General features: G+C 44.8%; 1 protein-coding gene across 3 annotated transcripts in view; it reads right to left on the bottom strand.

Annotated features, from left to right (window-relative positions):
* The window catches only part of OGFOD2 (2-oxoglutarate and iron dependent oxygenase domain containing 2), a 30,694-nt gene extending 13,456 nt beyond the window's left edge, over positions 1 to 17,238 (bottom strand). The window contains exons 1-5 of one of the 3 annotated variants that reach the window (XM_056535555.1): positions 17,101 to 17,238; positions 12,208 to 12,264; positions 10,810 to 10,920; positions 7,180 to 7,279; positions 1,834 to 1,958 (exon numbers count right to left, since the gene is read on the bottom strand). In XM_056535555.1, the coding sequence (XP_056391530.1) occupies positions 1,834 to 1,958; positions 7,180 to 7,279; positions 10,810 to 10,920; positions 12,208 to 12,264; positions 17,101 to 17,139 (432 nt within the window). In that variant the 5' untranslated portion in view covers positions 17,140 to 17,238. The other 2 variants (XM_056535545.1, XM_056535565.1) reach the window with 2 other exon arrangements.
* Between the last annotated feature and the right edge of the window lie 519 nt (positions 17,239 to 17,757).

Here is a 17,757-nt window from a genome sequence, read left to right as displayed (position 1 = left end):
GCAAGCCCCGGACTAGTGTCGTTGCCTTTACGACGACGCACAGGGATGTTCCTGTGCATGAACGTCCCTGTGCGTCGTTGTCAAGGCAACGTCACTAGTCCGGGGCCGACCTGGAGTGGAAAAGAGGGCCTCCCGGTGAAGATGGACAGCCCGGAACGACTAACCCCCCCCCCCCCCACCCCCCACCGGACGGTCCCTGCAGCATAGATGGCCCGGACCAGCAGCTCACCGTTCCTTCCCACCGAGGGGAGGTGAGTAGAAAACTAAGGCGGGGGGGGGGGTCTGGATGATGACGATGGCTGTCCAGGCATGCTGGGAGTTGTAGTTTTACAACATCTGGAAGTCCGCAGGTTGAAGACCACTGATGAAGGGATTGAAAGGCGGTGATGATGACGAGGGGGATGATGACAGGGTGATGGTGACAGGGTGATGGTGACAGGGGTCTGGATGATGACAGTGGGGGATGATGTATTTTCCACCCAAGGCTTATAGTCGAGTCAATAACTTTTCCTGGGTTTTTGGGGTGAAATTAGGGGCCTCGGCTTACATTCGGGCAGGCTTATACTCAAGTATATACGGTAACTGAAAAGAAAAATGCAATTTAGCAACTTTTGGGTTTTGTTTTTTTTACGCAGTGCACTTTACAGTAAAAAATTCATGTAGTCATTCTGTGGGTGGATACAATTAACACAATACCCATGTTTACATACATTTTTATCATTGCACTACTTTAAATAAATAAAAACTTTTTAAAGGGAAATTGGCAGGCTGTTTACCCAACCTAAACCTTTCTGTCAATATCTGGGTTTATAGTGCAAATGAACAGGAGTACTAAAAAGGTATAATTTTCTAAAATTGGTGCAGCTTTTTAGAAGATATAACTCCTGTTGCCCTATTAGCAGGTCGGAGCCAGGACCCGTAAGGTGCAGGAGAACGGACCTTCAGTGGGCATACAAACGAATGGACTTCCGCATACACGTTACAGAGGCGCAAATCGGTTAGGGGGACCATCTTTGTGGAGCTTAAAGGGGTACTCCGGTGAAAACCTTTTTTCTTTTAAATCAACTGGCTCCGGAAAGGTAAACAGATTTGTAAATTACTTCTATTAAAAAATCTTAATCTTTCCAGTACTTATTAGCTGCTGAATGCTACTGAGGAAATTCCATGCTTTTTGGAACACTGATGACATCACGAGCACAGTGCTCTCTGCTGACATCTCTGTCCATTTTAGCAAGTATGCATAGCAGATGTATGCTAAGGGCAGCATGGTGGCTTAGTGGTTAGCACTGCTGCAGTGCTGGGGCTTTGGGTTCAAATCTCACTAAGGACAACAATAAATAAAGACTTATTATTATTATAATAACGTCAGCAAAGAGCACTGTGCTCGTGAAGTCATCAGAGAGCATTCCAAAAAGAAAATAATTTCCTCTGTAGTATTCAGCAGCTAATAAGTACAGAAAGGATTAAGATTTTTTAATAGAAGTAATTTACAAATCTGTTTAACTTTCCGGAGCCAGTTGATTTAAAAGAAAAAAGGTTTTCACCAGAGAACCCCTTTAAGTGGTTAATGACGAAGAAAGGTGTCACTTACAGTCTATGAAGAGAGTACAGCTCCTGCGTTCCTTTCAAAGTCGGACTGCAGCTTAGGAAGTAAGTGTATACCCTGGTGAATTAAGTACCAGGACGTACATTTACATCCATCCAAGGGGTTAATTACTGTCAGACATAGCTCAGTACAATGGATGCATATTTTTTCAGGAGTACTTTATTATTTAATCCAGGTTTCATTTAATAGTATGCATAATATCAATTATTAGAATTAAAGAAAAATACCCCATAGTTATTCATTGTATTTGGTCGTCCCTTTTTTAAGTGTGACTTCTCAAAGTTTTCTAGTTCTTCCACAAAGTCTTTACAAAACTGCGTAACAAATACAGGGAAACAATATATTCTTTTACCTAAAAACATAAAAGGAGTAATAAATATATTTGTTAACAGGTTCCACATAACCGTAATAGATAGACCATATTTAGTACATAGATTACCAATGAGGTCCAAGAAATGGTCTGAGGCTTCATATTAAAAAGGTACTGCCTGTGAAGATCTAAGGGCATTTTAAAGCTATTACTTTTCACTGGATGTATGCTTTAATATCTTATTTTATTCCCCCCAAAAATTCTAATTTTATACTTATTTAAAAGTAAATTACCTGGGGCGTGGCCTGGATGCCGGCGTGAGCAGCTGTGTGCGCTGAGAGCTTCCGCTGATCCTGCTGTTTTACCCTGCTTTTACTCACCCTGAGTGGCCGGTCTTCTCCCTGCGGGTCCCTCCGGTGCTGTGGAACTCCCTGTGCTGCTCCTGGTCCAGTCCCGGCAGCTGTCAGTGGTGTGGGTGCCTCCTGTCTTCTGTGGCCTGTGGCTCCGGTCGGCTTGCGGAGCTCCGGTGAGGTGTTCGGTCGGGGGGATGAGGATCAATTGGTTCTGGGTCTAGGTCTACACTGTGTTAGGGAATAACCGTTTACTATGTCCTGTTTAGTTTTAGACATGGTTTTCTTGGGGATGTTTTGCTTATGCCATGTTGCCTTTGTATATGTTTTGTGTCTGTGCCCGGTTTGTCTTTCTGTTAGTTGTGTGCGGTGTGTGTGGTCCCGATGCTCTGCCCTCCCTGGGCCTGGTTCTACTTTGGTTTCTCCTGTTCCCATATATTGTTCTTTTTTATGATGGGGACCCTGAAGGCGGTTAGTTGGAACGTTCGGGGGCTCAATTCTAAGTTTAAAAGGGCCCTATGTCTTGACTTTGTGAAACGCCAGTCTCCTCAAATTATTTATCTACAGGAGACTCTTGTTACAGGTCAGAAAATCCTTGCACTCAAAAGGGCCTGGATAGCACTGAGTTACCATGCCTCATACTCCACATATGCTATGAGTGTCTCTGTGTTGATCACCAAAGCCCAGCCTGTGACCAATTTGGGAGGTTTGTGATATTGCATTGTTCTCTGGGTTCTTTCTCCTTTGTTCTTGTCTCTGTTTATGTGCCCCCCTCCTTTTCAGGTCTCTGCGCTGGAGTTCATCACTAATAAATTATTATCTTTTCCTTCTGATCCTGTCCTTTTCATAGGAGATTTAAACAAGGTTCCTGATCCAGTCCTTGACCGCACCACTGCTGCTGATCCTGGCTCCTCTTCGTTTAATGCCTGGCGTTTGGCGTTGGGCCTGACCGACCTCTGGAGGTGAAACTACCCTACTGCATCCTCCTTCTCCTTTTACTCTGCGGCCCATAGGTCGTTCTCTCCTATTGATCTTGCTCTGGCATCTGAAGATCTCCTTCTGGTGGTAAGAGATGTTTCCTACACCACTAGGGGGATCTCAGACCACTCTGCTGTATTGGTAGTTTTGCACTTAGGCCCCAGTCCCCCTTCCCGTATCTGGCGCATGCACCCTGGCTGGCTGCAGGCTGAGGCAGTTGTGGAGGCTCTGGGGGTTGCCCATACTGAGTATTGGGAAAACAATGCTTCTTATCCTGACCAGGGATGCATACAAAGCCACAGTTGGAGGTGCCATCATAGCAGGGGTTGCAGGTCAGAAGAAAATTTGGTCTGCTATAGAGGGCAGACTGTTGCAGGAGGGGAGTATCTTGGAGGCTGAGTATGTAAGGAACCCATCCCCTGAGAATCAGAGGGTGTGGGCTAAGGCTCAGAGGTCTCTGTTGGTTGTCCAGAAAGATAGGGTCCAGTTGCAGTTAGCGGATAGGAAGGCTGCCCTGTTTGACTATGGGGATAAGAATGGTAAACTGTTGGCATAATTAACAAGGGCTAGTCGCCCTGCTGCCTCTATCCCATGTATTAAGGGCAGTGATGGTGCTGTGGTGGCTGATCCCTAGCTGATTAATTCTGTCTTCTTTATGATCTAACCCATGTCAGGGGGAAATCCTCTTTTGCTTGTGAGATTTATCGCTTCCCATGCTTAGTCTTGCTCAGGCAGAGGCGTTAGATGCCCCCTTTACGGTTGAGGAGATGGAACACGCCATACGTGATCTTCCTCATGGGAAGACCCCGGGTTTAGACGGGGCGATTGGTATAGGATGAATGAAGAGCGACTAGCCCCTATACTTCTTAATCTGTTTCACTTGATAACTGTTGCTGATGCCCTCCCAGACTCTATGAGGGAAGCGTTCATTGTTGTGCTTCCTAAGCCTTGAAAGGACGTAGTGTTACCTGACTCCTATAAACCTGTTTCCCTTTTGAATGTTGATATTAAGATTTTGGCTAGACTATTGGCTACTCGCCTGTATGGGGTTATTGGTGCTATCATTCATCCTGACCTAACAGGGTTTATGCCAGGTAGAGCTACTCATGTGAATGTAAAGCATCTTCAGCTCAACATAGCAGCGGTGGGGGAGGGCTTTCCTACTGGTGTAGTTGTTAGTCTGGATATTTATAAGGCCTTTGATTCGGTACTGTGGCCCTATCTTTGGGAGATACTGGGTGTGTTTGGACCCAGATTCTGTGCCTGGGTTCGCTTGCTCTATGATAGTCCTAGGGCCCATATTCGCACTAACTTAGATGTTTCTGCTCCCTTTCTTCTGGGTTATGGGACGCAACAGGGGTGCCCGCTCTGTCCGTTCCTGTTTGCGCTGGCGATAGAACCCTTGGCGGCAGCCATTCGTAGGGACCCGGATATCTGTGGTATTCCCAGGTTGTCTATTGTAGAGAAGGTTTCCCTTCATGCAGATGATACTTTGGTGTACATGGCGGATGCTGGGGGTTCTCTCCTGTCCCTTATGGATTTACTTGACTGATTTGGAGCGATATCAGGCTTGCGGGTCAACTGGGCTAATGCTGTGGAGCGGCTGACTGCCTGGTCTTCAATCCCTCTCTCTCTAGCTGGCAGGATCAATATATTTAAAATGATTTACATTCCTAAATTCCTTTTTCTCTTTCACTCAGCTCCTGTAATCCCCCCTAGGAAATATTTTGAGGCTCAGGTATATAGAAAAAAGGAAACAGAAAAAAAGCGCACTAATGTGCCATGATTCTGTTGAACAAGTGTGTACAAATGTAAAAGAATGGTGTTGCGCTCACCTGAGCGTGTTGTGTCCCAGGCACAACACCGTTAACTGCTTGTTAGTCCCAGATCACTGGGAGACAGATGGTCTGGAAAGGGCTGCTGGCACCTCACCGTCACGGGAGCTGGTCCTGGACGTCTGGTCGATAGAGGCAGATAAAGGGATCTGTGATCCACAAAAACACAGTGCTCCAAAAGCGCTCCTTTTCAAGGTAATGGCTGAGATAAAAGCCGTGAGTCTGGTATTCAATAAAGTAAAAGGTTCTTTATTCGTGCAAGAGTGTACAGGGATAACGCGTTTCGAGGGGCGGGGACCCCCTCATTGGATCTGACGAAGAGGGGGTCCCCGCCCCTCGAAACGCGTTATCCCTGTACACTCTTGCACGAATAAAGAACCTTTTACTTTATTGAATACCAGACTCACGGCTTTTATCTCAGCCATTACCTTCAAAAGGAGCGCTTTTGGAGCACCGTGTTTTTGTGGATCACAGATCCCTTTATCTGCCTCTAGGAAATATTTTAATACACTCACTATGTGGTGCTCTGGGATCCTTCTAATGGCAGGGAAAACCTCCCAGACTTGGTTTGACCCTTTTCCAGGCTCCTAGGCAGCATGGCGGCTTGGCTGCCCTTGATGTATATAACTATTTTCTTGCCTCACAACTGGTCTATGCAGTGTGGTGAATCAATCTGGATCTGTCAAACTCGGCGACGGCCTGGCTGGTGCACTTATGGGTTCCTATGAAGCTCTCACTAATACACTCTACAGGTATCACTCTCGTTCTTCCTTTCCTACTCCTCTTAAAACTATAGCTAAAGTGTGGTCCATGATGTCGTCAATTTCCACAGCCTCTGGTATCTCCTAGAGCACCCTTGTGGGGAAATGTACATTTACCTCACCTACATGGGTTACAGGAGGCCAGTTTCTGAGGTTCTCGCGGTGTACAATTTGTGATCCTCTTGTTTGAGGAGTATCAGGTTTTCCTATCCTTTTCGGACATGAGGGAGGGAACATTATGGCATCCCTGGAAATGCCTTTTATAGGTATCTTCAGCTTAGGCATGCGGTTCAGGCGCAGTTTGGCTCCCTGACGTTAACCCCTGTGTTTTCTGATGTGGAGCTTCTTCTGAGCTCCACAGATCTTTCTAAACCTCTTACTCAGTCCTATGCTCTCCTCCAGTCACTGGGGCCTGGCCCTTTCTCACTATCCTTTCATAAGTGGGTGGCTGATATCCCAGGTTTGTCCGAGTGTCAGTGGAAGGAGGTTGAGGGCTCTTATTATTCCACAGTGGTTAGCAGTAGAGATATGCTGATCCAATCTAGATATGTATTAAGGTTGTATTATGCCCCTGCTAAGCTTAAGCGCATGGTGTTTCTCTCTGATCTGTGTTTTCAATGCTCTTCAGAGGTTGACATTTTTTTGCATGAGTGGGAGTTTCCCGTCATTGCTCTTTTCTGGAGGGAGGGGATGGAGTTTCTGGCTCATAATCTAGACTTCCCTTTTATACTCAACCCTTTGGTGTGCCTGCTGGGAGTTATTAATGAAGTGGTCTCTAGTTCACATAGACGCTTGCTGATTCGTTTCCTGCTATTCTGTGCCCGTAAAGTGGTAGTAATGACATGGAAGGATACATCCACCCCCCCAACCCCCGCTGTCTCATTGGCTAACTTTGGTAAAGAAATATGTCCCATTGTACCAGGCTCTATATGTGAGTCATTAGTGCCCTAAGAAATTTGACAGGGTATGGACCCCCTGGCTCTTGCAGGATGTGTCGGCTGACCCTCCGGCCAGACTGATCCAGTAGGTTTATATGGTGTGATGCTGTCCTTTGCAAGAGGGGGCTGGGATAGTTGCCGATAAGTGTGCTTTTGTGTATGTATGTGTGTTTGTCTGTGTTGGGCCTCCTCTGGTTGGGTCTCAGATATGCCCTTCTATCTAACTGGTGCTCATCCTGGTGTAATTTGAATCCCTGTTAGTTACTGTCTTAGAGCTGGTTTCTGGGACCCTCGGAGACTGTTATTGTACATGTTGCTTTTGTTCCGCCATGTTGGCGGTGTTTGTTATTAAAATTACAAAACTTAAATAAATATATATTTTTTTTTTAAAAGCACATTACCTGGAATTGAATACAGATGGTTTAAGAGACCTTCCAAACTTGCATTAGGAGACTCACAAAAACGAACAGCTTCCAGAAATTCTTCAGCTAAAAAGGACTCCTAATAACAATAATAAATGCAATTATTAGCCAGAAGTCCATATATATATATATATATATATATATATATATATATATATATATATATACATACATACATACATACAGGGGTGTGGAAATTTTATAAAAAACTTCTTGTCCACGGGACTAAAATGGAGCAAAATCTACTTGTCCCTCATGACGATCCACTTGTCCGGGCCAATTTTCGCTTTTACGCTCTGATTTTTTCCTCCTCGCCCTATAATAGCCATAACTACCTACTATAAGGATACCTTTTAATTTTTCAATAACGTATTCTCTGAACCAAAAAATATATATATATTTAGGGAAGTGAAATTGAAATAGTAAAAGATAATTTTGCAGATTTGGTGGTTTTTCTTTTCTGCGCCATTTACCTTGTGGTCAGATAACATGTTAGTTTTTTACTTTAGGCGCCTGATTACAGCGATACCAGATTTGTATCGTTTACGTCATGTTTTACTAATTCTGAACTTTTTCTAATTTTTTTAATTGCCATTTTTTAACCCCTGTAGCTTTATTTTTTTTCCGCATACCAGGCTGTATGAGGGATCATTTTCTGCACCATAATCTGTTTTTTGTATCGGTACCATTTTGGCATTGATCTGACTTTTTAATCGCTTTTTAACTTTTTTTTCTGGGATATTATAAAAATTGCAAATCTGTGGTTTGGTATTTTTATTACATTTACCGTACGGGATACATAATGTTATATTTTAATAGGTTGTACAATTACGCACGAAGCGATACCAAATATGTTTATTTTTATTATGATTGCATGTTTTTATATAGGAAAAGGGGGTGATTTGAACTTTTAACATGGAAGGGGTTAATGCAGCGGTCTTCAAACTGTGGCCCTCCAGATGTTGCAAAACTACAACTCCCAGCATGCCCGGACAGCCAACGGCTGTCCTGGCATGCTTGGAATTATAGTTTTATAACATCTGGAGGGGCACCGTTTGAAGACCACTGGGTGTCTTTCAAACTTTTATTAAAACTTTTTTTTTTTTTTTTTTTACACTTTATTAGACTTATGAGGAATCATTAGATTCCTCAGACAGATGAATAGATTCTATTGAACTCTATTAATCTGTGTGCTCTGTGATCCATTGATAGAGCCTGGTCCAGCCGGGATCTATCAATAACAGAGCCGGGACAGGAAGAAGCAGAGGTAAGTTCTCCGGCCACCTCCATAGTGGATCGCCCCCCTGCGATCGCGCTGTGGGGGGGGGGGGGTGATCCACCCCCCTAGCCCACCAGGGAGCATTCACATGTCCCTCCTTTAGACCGGTGGTTCTCAACCTTTTCGGCGACCGTACCCCCAAGGCCTGAAAGTATGTCCACGGGTACCCCCTCACGCGGAACTTGCGAGCGAGGGGTACCCGCAGACAAAAGGCGTGTTCTTACCTTTATACTAATGCATCCCTTCTCCATCTTAATCCCCTTGTGCTATTATTCCCCCTCCGTGTTACTCCCCCTGTCCCACAATTCCCACCTCCCTCTGATTCCCTTTTACCATTATTCCCCCTCCATCTTTATCCCCTTGTGCCATTATTATCAAATATGGAACAAGGGGATTAAGATGGAGGAGGGGGAATAATGATACAGGGGGATTAATATGGAGGGGGGGGGGGTTTGATAAATCCCCCTCCCTCTGATCCCCTTTTGCCATATCGGATAATAATAGCACAAGGGGATTAAGATGGAGGGGGGGGGGGGATAATCAACCCCCCCATCTCCATATTAATCCCCTTGTGTCATTATTCCCCCCTCCCTCTGATCCCCTTTTGTCATTTTCCCCCCTCCATATTAATCCCCTTGTGCCATTATTATCGGATATGGCAAAAGGGAAATCAGAGGAAGGGGGGAATGGTACAAGGGGATTAAGATGGAAGGGGAGAGGGGAGTAATAAAGCACAGGACATAAAATTTCAATGCCTTGTGCTTTATTACTCCCACCCCCCCCCTCCGCCATTATCCCTCTCCCCCTCCATCTTAATGCCTTGTGCTCCGTCCCATACAGTCCCCCCCCCCCCCCTGTGCCATACAGTTGTTTACCTGGCGTCCTGTGGTCCCGTTGCCTGCTGCTTCATGGGATGTTCCACAGGGCCGCACTGACGTGTGACGTCCCCCTGTGCTGTGCGGCAACTCCGCGCAACGTCAGGGGAGGCCACACGTCTCCCTGGCAACCACGCAGCTCACTTACAGTAGCCCCGGCCGCATCTCTGGCCGCGCTACTGTACAGTGAGCTGCCGCGGCTATGTGCTGACAAATACTGGCCAATGCATGGCCGGTATTTGTCAGCGTTTTCGCGTACCCCAGGTTGAGAACCCAGGCTTTAGACGCCGCTGTCAGCTTTGACAGCGGCGATCTAAAGGGTTAATAGCCAGCCGCGGCGATCGCCGCATGCTGGCTATTAGCGGCGGCCCCCGGCTACTGAGAACAGCTGGGGGCTGCAGAGTATGGAGCGGTCCGGAGTCCCGAGCCCGCTCCATACATACTGCAGAGCGCCGCAAGCATCTCCCCGCGCAGACGCACCTCCTCCCCTCAGCTCTCCGAAGCTACAGCTGGGGGAAGTGAAGGCAGAGGACGCAGGTCTGCACGGGGAGAAGTAAGCCATGCCCCCTCATCTCCCCCGCCCCCCGTACATCTGCAGAGCAGGGGAGAGAGAGACATACACAGCTTCTCATCTCCCCTGCTCTGCTTCGGAGGACACAGGCTGCAGAGTATGGAGCGGGCAGGAGTCGGGAGCCCGCTCCATACAGACTGCAGATCGCCGCCGCACTTGTCAGGTCCGGCCCTGCTTGCCCGAAGCCGGGCTAAGGGCCGGACAAATTCACCTGCCCGGCGCCCAAAACTGCTAGTCCGGGGCGTCGGGCGATAGAAATTCCACATCCCTGTATATATATATATATATATATATATATATATATATATATATACATACATACATACATACATATATTCTGCCACATTGATTACAGTGATTGAACAAGAGGCAAAGAAGAGCTTAGTCTCCAATGTTGCTATTATCCATGAACATACTTTTAAAGGCGTGGGACCCCTCCCTGCTATATCCATGTTGGCGCTGCGGCATTACGATCACAGAAGCCTGGGGCTTCCATGATTGTGATGTCACGCCACACCCCCTCCATTCATGTCTATGGGAGGGGGCATGACGGCTAGTACACAGCCGTCACGCTTCCTCCCATAAACATGTATGGAGTGGGCATGGCGGCTGTGATCGACAGTCATCTGGCACGGAGCGGAGTTCGCTCTGTGCACCGGATAATGGGGGTCCCCAGCGCAGGGGTCCCCAGCGCAAGGACCCCCAGTGACCAGACATGGTCTCCCCCTATCCAAAGAGTACCCCTTTAAAAGGACTCATGGCATGGATGGCATCTACAAGACTGACCTTTGTTTCCTCCTTAGTGCTGATGCTCAGTTATGATTAATGCAGCAGAATCACAAGCTTGGGAAAGCGATGTCATCTGTATACAAATGCTAAGTTACCTGTAAATTATATATTTCTGGATGCAATGGTTTATAAAAACGTGAAATTTCTGCCTTTCTGTGCATTGATTCTTCTGCCAAAGTCATTCTTCTTTGCACCTCTTTCTTAACCTAAAAAGAGTTTTACATAGATTTATTTAAAACAATAAAACCAATTTTACCTTTTCTTTGTTTTGGATCCATTCCTGGTTTTGGCTTACAAATACTGATGCAAAATACTGAGCCAAATATTGCAGTGAGAAACCACCAGTATAGGAAATGACTAATGATTTCCACAGTATATTCATCAGATGTTTGTCACTCTACCTGGTAAAAAGTACTGCAGACTTGCACAGGGAGCATTACAGCTATCACCCCAAAAATATATGATTCAAAAAGGATGTAGCAAAAGTAAAGGCCTGTAGTTAAAGTAACATTAGTGGTAAATGGTCAGCGACTGATAATCAAAGCAAAACTGGCTTAGTTGCCTATAGCAGCCAATCACAGCAGAGCTTTCTTGTTAAATAGCCAAATGTGCTAACATGGTATGATGTAAAACGAAGACATGGAAGCAAAGAAAGGCTTTGGTGTGTTGTAATTTCCAAGAACGGGGTCTGTTGTGACAGTACAGGGAAACTTTTAGAATTAGAACTTAGAATCTGGTAAATGTGCTTCTTAGAAACTGCATTTCACATTGGGTAAAGCTATTTAAAACCACTGGGTGTTTTTGTAAAAATATACGGTATATATATTCAGGATGCCTAAAGACTACAGAAGTGACGGTGAACAGGGTTTAAGCCACGTATGAGCGTAGTCCTAGAAAGTTGACCAGGATGACTAGTAGAGAACTATAGGTTCTCTAACCACGATAAGGCAAATATGACAAAAATGTCCACATTTGAACATTTAAAGTGTATAGATAAAACTTGGATCTATAATGTGTATTCTCATGTGAATACATTTTTGATACATTCTCTCGGTTATGAATACCAAGGCTATAATTTTGAACCGTCCTTTTTGAATCACCCTGTATATATAGTTTTTTATTTCTTGAATAGATGGGAATATGCTGCTACCACATGCCTGATCCTTCAATCCACAGACATCATGAGGCCAGTCAGGCTGCCGCAATACACACTATTCTGATGAATTGGGAAGCTTTGGTAACATTTATCATGTGTTTAGTCATTTTTAGGCAAGCACAGTGTTTAAAGAAACTAAATAATCCTTTCATTTTAATTCAGACTGGATCTTATGACTACACATGTTCATATGGTTGGAATGTGCTTTGTTTACTATTTCTGAAGAAGATATCATTTTTCAAAGCATCTGTCATGTTCTCAATACCTAGTAAAAAGCATGATGTCTACAAGGTAACTTCATCAGTGCATAGTATACAGTGAATAGAATTTACTTTACCTTTTCCAATATACGTTCAAACTTCTCAGCATCATGGCATCCTCTGCTTTGTAATGCCTAAAACACCAAGCATATGCAGATCAGTAACCCTTCTAACATTATCTGAATAGAACATCTCAGCTCTTTATGGGATTACGAGAGCCAACATTTTACTCGTTTTGTTATATATTCATTTTTGTGTATGTCTGTGGAATTTCCCTATATTTTTACATAGACAAACCAAAGCATTGAAAGATTTCGAGGAAAAACACCACAATTTCTTGAAAACAAATAAATGGGCAGATGTTAGCTAGTAACTAGGGCAATATGAAACACTGAACTGTAAAAAAATAAAGGGATACATACCTGTCGCCCCTCCCACGGTACCTCTGGTAACCCGTCTCAGCCTCCGCCACGATCCTCTTCCTGGTGATCGGTGAGTCATACTGTGCTCAGCCAATCACCGGCCGCAGCGAAGTCCCACCTTGGCCGGTGATAGGGTGAGCAGCAGTGTGACGTTTTCGGTCCCGGTACCAGGAAGAAGAGCAAGGCTGGTCCGAAAACGTCACACTGCCGCTCAGCCTATGGCCGTCCAAGGCGGGACTTCGCTGCGGCCGGTGATTGGCTGAGTGCAGTAGGACTCACCGACCACCAGGAAGAGGAACACAGCAAAGGCCAGAGCGGGTTACCGGAGGCCTGGGGAGCGGCGGCAGGTATGTATCCCTTCATTTTTTTTTACTGACGCCAGTCTGAAACACAATTTTTACATCCTGGAATACTCCTTTAATTTCAGCATGCTGAAACTTTGGCTTTTTTCTCTTCTATATGTGGGGAAAAAAATATAAAAGTCTGTGTGGGAGATTTATCTAAACCTGTGTAGAGGAAGAGTAATCTGATTTGTTGCTATGGGCAACTGTACCACTATTCTACACGGGTTTTGATAAATCTGTGTGTGTGTGTGTGTACGTGTATGTTGCCGTTTTCTCCCCCAATTATTCAATACTTGAGTCACATGACTTTTAATGAGAAAAAACTTAGGGGATAAAATGCCAAATAAAAACAACTTATACTAATACAACAAAAAAATTACAACAAAAACTGCATCATGAAGGATAAAAATGAGGGGACAGTTTTTTGTTGCTTTTTTTTTTTTCAGGCAAACAAAAGTTGTAAGCCTACCCAGAGCATGCGGCCATTTTGAAAAACTCTCACTGAGCGTGAAAAGGCCACTAAAGGGTGAAAAAAAATGAAAAAGATAAATAAAAAATGACCTAAGTGGGTACAGGGTTTTATATCTCCCTCTTGACTCCCAGATAACATTTGTCCACATTTTACAAAAAGTTAATGTCCGTTTTCAGTTTTAGAGCTCATAGGGGGAGATTTATTAAAGGATACCTCCGGGATGTACAAATTATCCCCTATCCTAATGATAGGGGATAAGTGTAAGATCGCGGGGGGTCCGATCGCAATCTCCCGAACAGAGAGGCTCCCCGCATGGAACGGGCATTTTCGACCATCGCCGGAAGCGGCGGCCAACATGCCTCCTCTATACAGTTCTATGGCAGAGGCAGAGCATTGCTTTCAGCAATCTCCGGCTCTGCCATTGAACTGCATGGAGGGGCATGTCGGCCGCAGCTTTGTGCTGTGGTCGAAAACGCTCCTTTCATGCAGGGAGCCGGGGCTCCGTTCGGGAGATCGCAGGGGGCCCTAGTGGTCAGACCCCCCGCGATCTTACACTTATCCTCTATCATTAGGATAGGAGATAATTTGTACATCCCGTAGTTCTCCTTTAAAACCTGTGTAGATGAAGAGTGGTGCAGTTACCCATAGCAACCAATCAGATTGCTTCTTTCACTTTTAACCCCTTAAGGACGCAGGACGTAAATGTACGTCCTGGTGAGGTGGTACTTAACGCACCAGGACGTACATTTACGTCCTAAGCATAACCGCGGGCATCGGAGCGATGCCCGTGTCATGCGCGGCTGATCCCGGCTGCTGATCGCAGCCAGGGACCCGCCGGCAATGGCCGACGCCCGCGATCTCGCGGGCGTCCGCCATTAACCCCTCAGGTGCCGGGATCAATACAGATCCCGGCATCTGCGGGAGTTCGCGATTAAAATGAACGTTCGGATCGCCCGCAGCGCTGCTGCGGGGATCCGATCATTCATAACGCCGCACGGAGGTCCCCTCACCTTCCTCCGTGCGGCTCCCGGCGTCTCCTGCTCTGGTCTGTGATCGAGCAGACCAGAGCAGGAGATGACCGATAATACTGATCTGTTCTATGTCCTATACATAGAACAGATCAGTATTAGCAATCATGGTATTGCTATGAATAGTCCCCTATGGGGACTATTCAAGTGTAAAAAAAAATGTAAAAAAATGTAAAAGTAAAAGTAAAAAAAAAGTGAAAAATCCCCTCCCCCAATAAAAAAGTAAAATGTCCGTTTTTTCCTATTTTACCCCCAAAAAGCGTAAAAAACATTTTTTATAGACATATTTGGTATCGCCGCGTGCGTAAATGTCCGAACTATTAAAATAAAATGTTAATGATCCCGTACGGTGAACGGCGTGAACGAAAAAAAATTTAAAAAGTCCAAAATTCCTACTTTTTTAATACATTTTATTAAAAAAAAATTATAAAAAATGTATTAAAAGTTTTTTATATACAAATGTGGTATCAAAAAAAAGTACAGATCATGGTGCAAAAAATGAGCCCCCATACCGCCGCTTATACTGAAAAATAAAAAAGTTATAGGTCATCAAAATAAAGGGATTATAAACGTACTAATTTGGTTAAAAAGTTTGTGATTTTTTTTAAGCGCAACAATAATATAAAAGTATATAATAATGGGTATCATTTTAATCGTATTGACCCTCAGAATAAAGAACACATGTCATTTTTACCAGAAATTGTACGGCGTGAAAACAAAACCTTTCAAAATTAGCAAAATTGCGTTTTTCGTTTTAATTTCCCCACAAAAATAGTGTTTTTTGTTTGCGCCATACATTTTATGATATAATGAGTGATGTCATTACAAAGGACAACTGGTCGCGCAAAAAACAAGCCCTCATACTAGTCTGTGGATGAAAATATAAAAGAGTTATGATTTTTAGAAGGCGAGGAGGAAAAAATGAAAACGTAAAAATTAAATTGTCTGAGTCCTTAACCCCTTAAGGACACATGACGTACTGGAACGTCATGTGTCCACTCCCGATCTATAACGCGGGGCCACGGCGTGGCCCCGCGTCATAGCGGTTCGGGCCCGGCCTCTAACAACGGCCGGGACCCGTGGCTAATAGCGCGCGGCATTGATCGCTGTGCCGCGCGCTATTAACCCTTTAGACGCGGCGTTCAAAGTTGAACGCCGCGTCTAAAGTGAAACCGAAACCATGCCGGCTAGCTCAGTGGGCTGTTCGGGATAGCCGCGGTGAAATCGCGGCATCCCGAACAGCTGACAGGACAGCGGGAGGGCCCCTACCTGCCTCCTCGCTGTCCGATCGCCGAATGACTGCTCAGTGCCTGAGATCCAGGCATGAGCAGTCATGCGGCAGAATCATCGATCACTGGTTTCTTATGAGAAACCAGTGATCAATGTAAAAGATCAGTGTGTGCAGTGTTATAGGTCCCTATGGGACCTATAACACTGCAAAAAAAAAAGTGCAAAAAAAAAGTGAATAAACATCATTTAACCCCTTCCCTATTAAAAGTTTGAATCACCCCCCTTTTCCCATAAAAGAAAAAACACAGTGTAAATAAAAATAAAAATAAACATAAATGGTATCGCCGCGTGCGGAAATGTCCGAATTATAAAAATATATCGTTAATTAAACCGCACGGTCAATGGCGTGCGCGCAAAAAAATTCCAAAGTCCAAAATAGTGCATTTTTGGTCACTTTCTATATCATGAAAAAATGAATAAAAAGCGATCAATAAGTCCTATCAATGCAAAAATGATACCGTTAAAAACTTCAGATCACGGCGCAAAAAATGAGCCCTCATACCGCCCCATACACGGAAAAATAAAAACGTTATAGGGGTCAGAAGATGACAATTTTAAACGTATAAATTTTTCTGCATGAAGTTATGATTTTTTCCAGAAGTGCGACAAATTCAAACCTGTATAAGTAGGGTATCATTTTAATCGTATGGACCTACAGAATAAAGATAAGGTGTCATTTTTACCGAAAAATGTACTACGTAGAAACGGAAGCCCCCAAAAGTTACAAAATGGCGTTTTTTTTTTCAATTTTGTCTCACAATGATTTTTTTTCCCGTTTCACCGTAGATTTTTGGGCACAATGACTGACGTCATTACAAAGTAGAATTTGTGGTGCAAAAAATAAGCCATCATATGGATTTTTAGGTGCAAAATTGAAAGAGTTATGATTTTTTAAAGGCAAGGAGCAAAAAACGAAAATGCAAAAACGGAAAAACCCCCGGTCCTTAAGGGGTTAAGGCCAAAATGGGCTGAGTCCTTAAGGGGTTAAATAAACCTCTGAAAGATGATATATGGGTGACTACTTCACTGTTCCTTTGCACAAGTCCTGATAGTATGTGGTAGTCCTATGTCTGTCATAGAGCACTCAGTACCCTCTCATAGTCCCTGGAGAACTGCTGCTCATCGGTGAAGCTGACGTGCAGCTGGTACTCCTCTACGAAGATGTTATCCCTGTAGAAGCAGGCACAGCAATACGAAGCCGTCATTACTGGCCACTATACAGCCTCCATTCCGTGTGCACAGCCACTTCCGGAAACAACACGTGACTACCCGCCTAAGAAACTGTCTCCAAACGTTCTACGGCGGAGGTCTGGTCACACATGTTGTCAGCCGTGCGCCTGATACAGTCGCTGTGTAGTTTGACACGGTCCCTTATGCAGCCGGTGTCCCGTAAATGAGCCCCCCCCGGAAACACCTGTAAGAACTGGAACATGTCGTGTCGCCGCTCAGTCATTGTAGCCTATGTGCTCTGGTGGCAGTGAAAGGCGCCCCCAGCTGGACAGGGCGCTTGTGCTGGCCATGGAGCCTCTGCAGGTGGCGGAGGAGGTGGTGGAGTCCAGTCCTAACAAGCTGGAGGATATATACAGGCTGCTGGCTGAGGGATCCTTCCCATCATCCTTCTGCTCCATCAAGAAGAAGAATTTAAAGAGATATGCCCGCAAGTTTGTCCTGGAAGGTAAGTGAGAACCTGTAAGGGCACCAGTGGGATCTGCCCTATATCCTCTCATACACAGGCACACTATGGGTTGTATGGATAGCTGGCATCCCTAGTCCACCTATCACAAGACTCCTGGGGTCCCACAAGCGTCAACTCTTATACATTATGTAGTATACATGTGACACTGCAGCACAACTGTACCCTTGCCAGGGCTGGCCTGACACCTGATCATGTGCTGTGCTTGCAGAGCCCCACTCTACATATATACAGTGTACAAATAGCTGTAACTTATTTTATTAATACACATGGTGGTTCTCTAATAGGGGATAAGTGTCTGATTATGGGGGGTCCGACCTCTGGGGCCCACCACTATCTTAAAGGGTTTGTCCAGGAAAAAACTTGAGATATAATATA

Source organism: Hyla sarda, chromosome 1, assembly GCF_029499605.1.
Source record: "Hyla sarda isolate aHylSar1 chromosome 1, aHylSar1.hap1, whole genome shotgun sequence".
Classification (NCBI taxonomy): domain Eukaryota; kingdom Metazoa; phylum Chordata; class Amphibia; order Anura; family Hylidae; genus Hyla; species Hyla sarda.
This window is presented reverse-complemented; position numbering and strand designations above follow the sequence as displayed.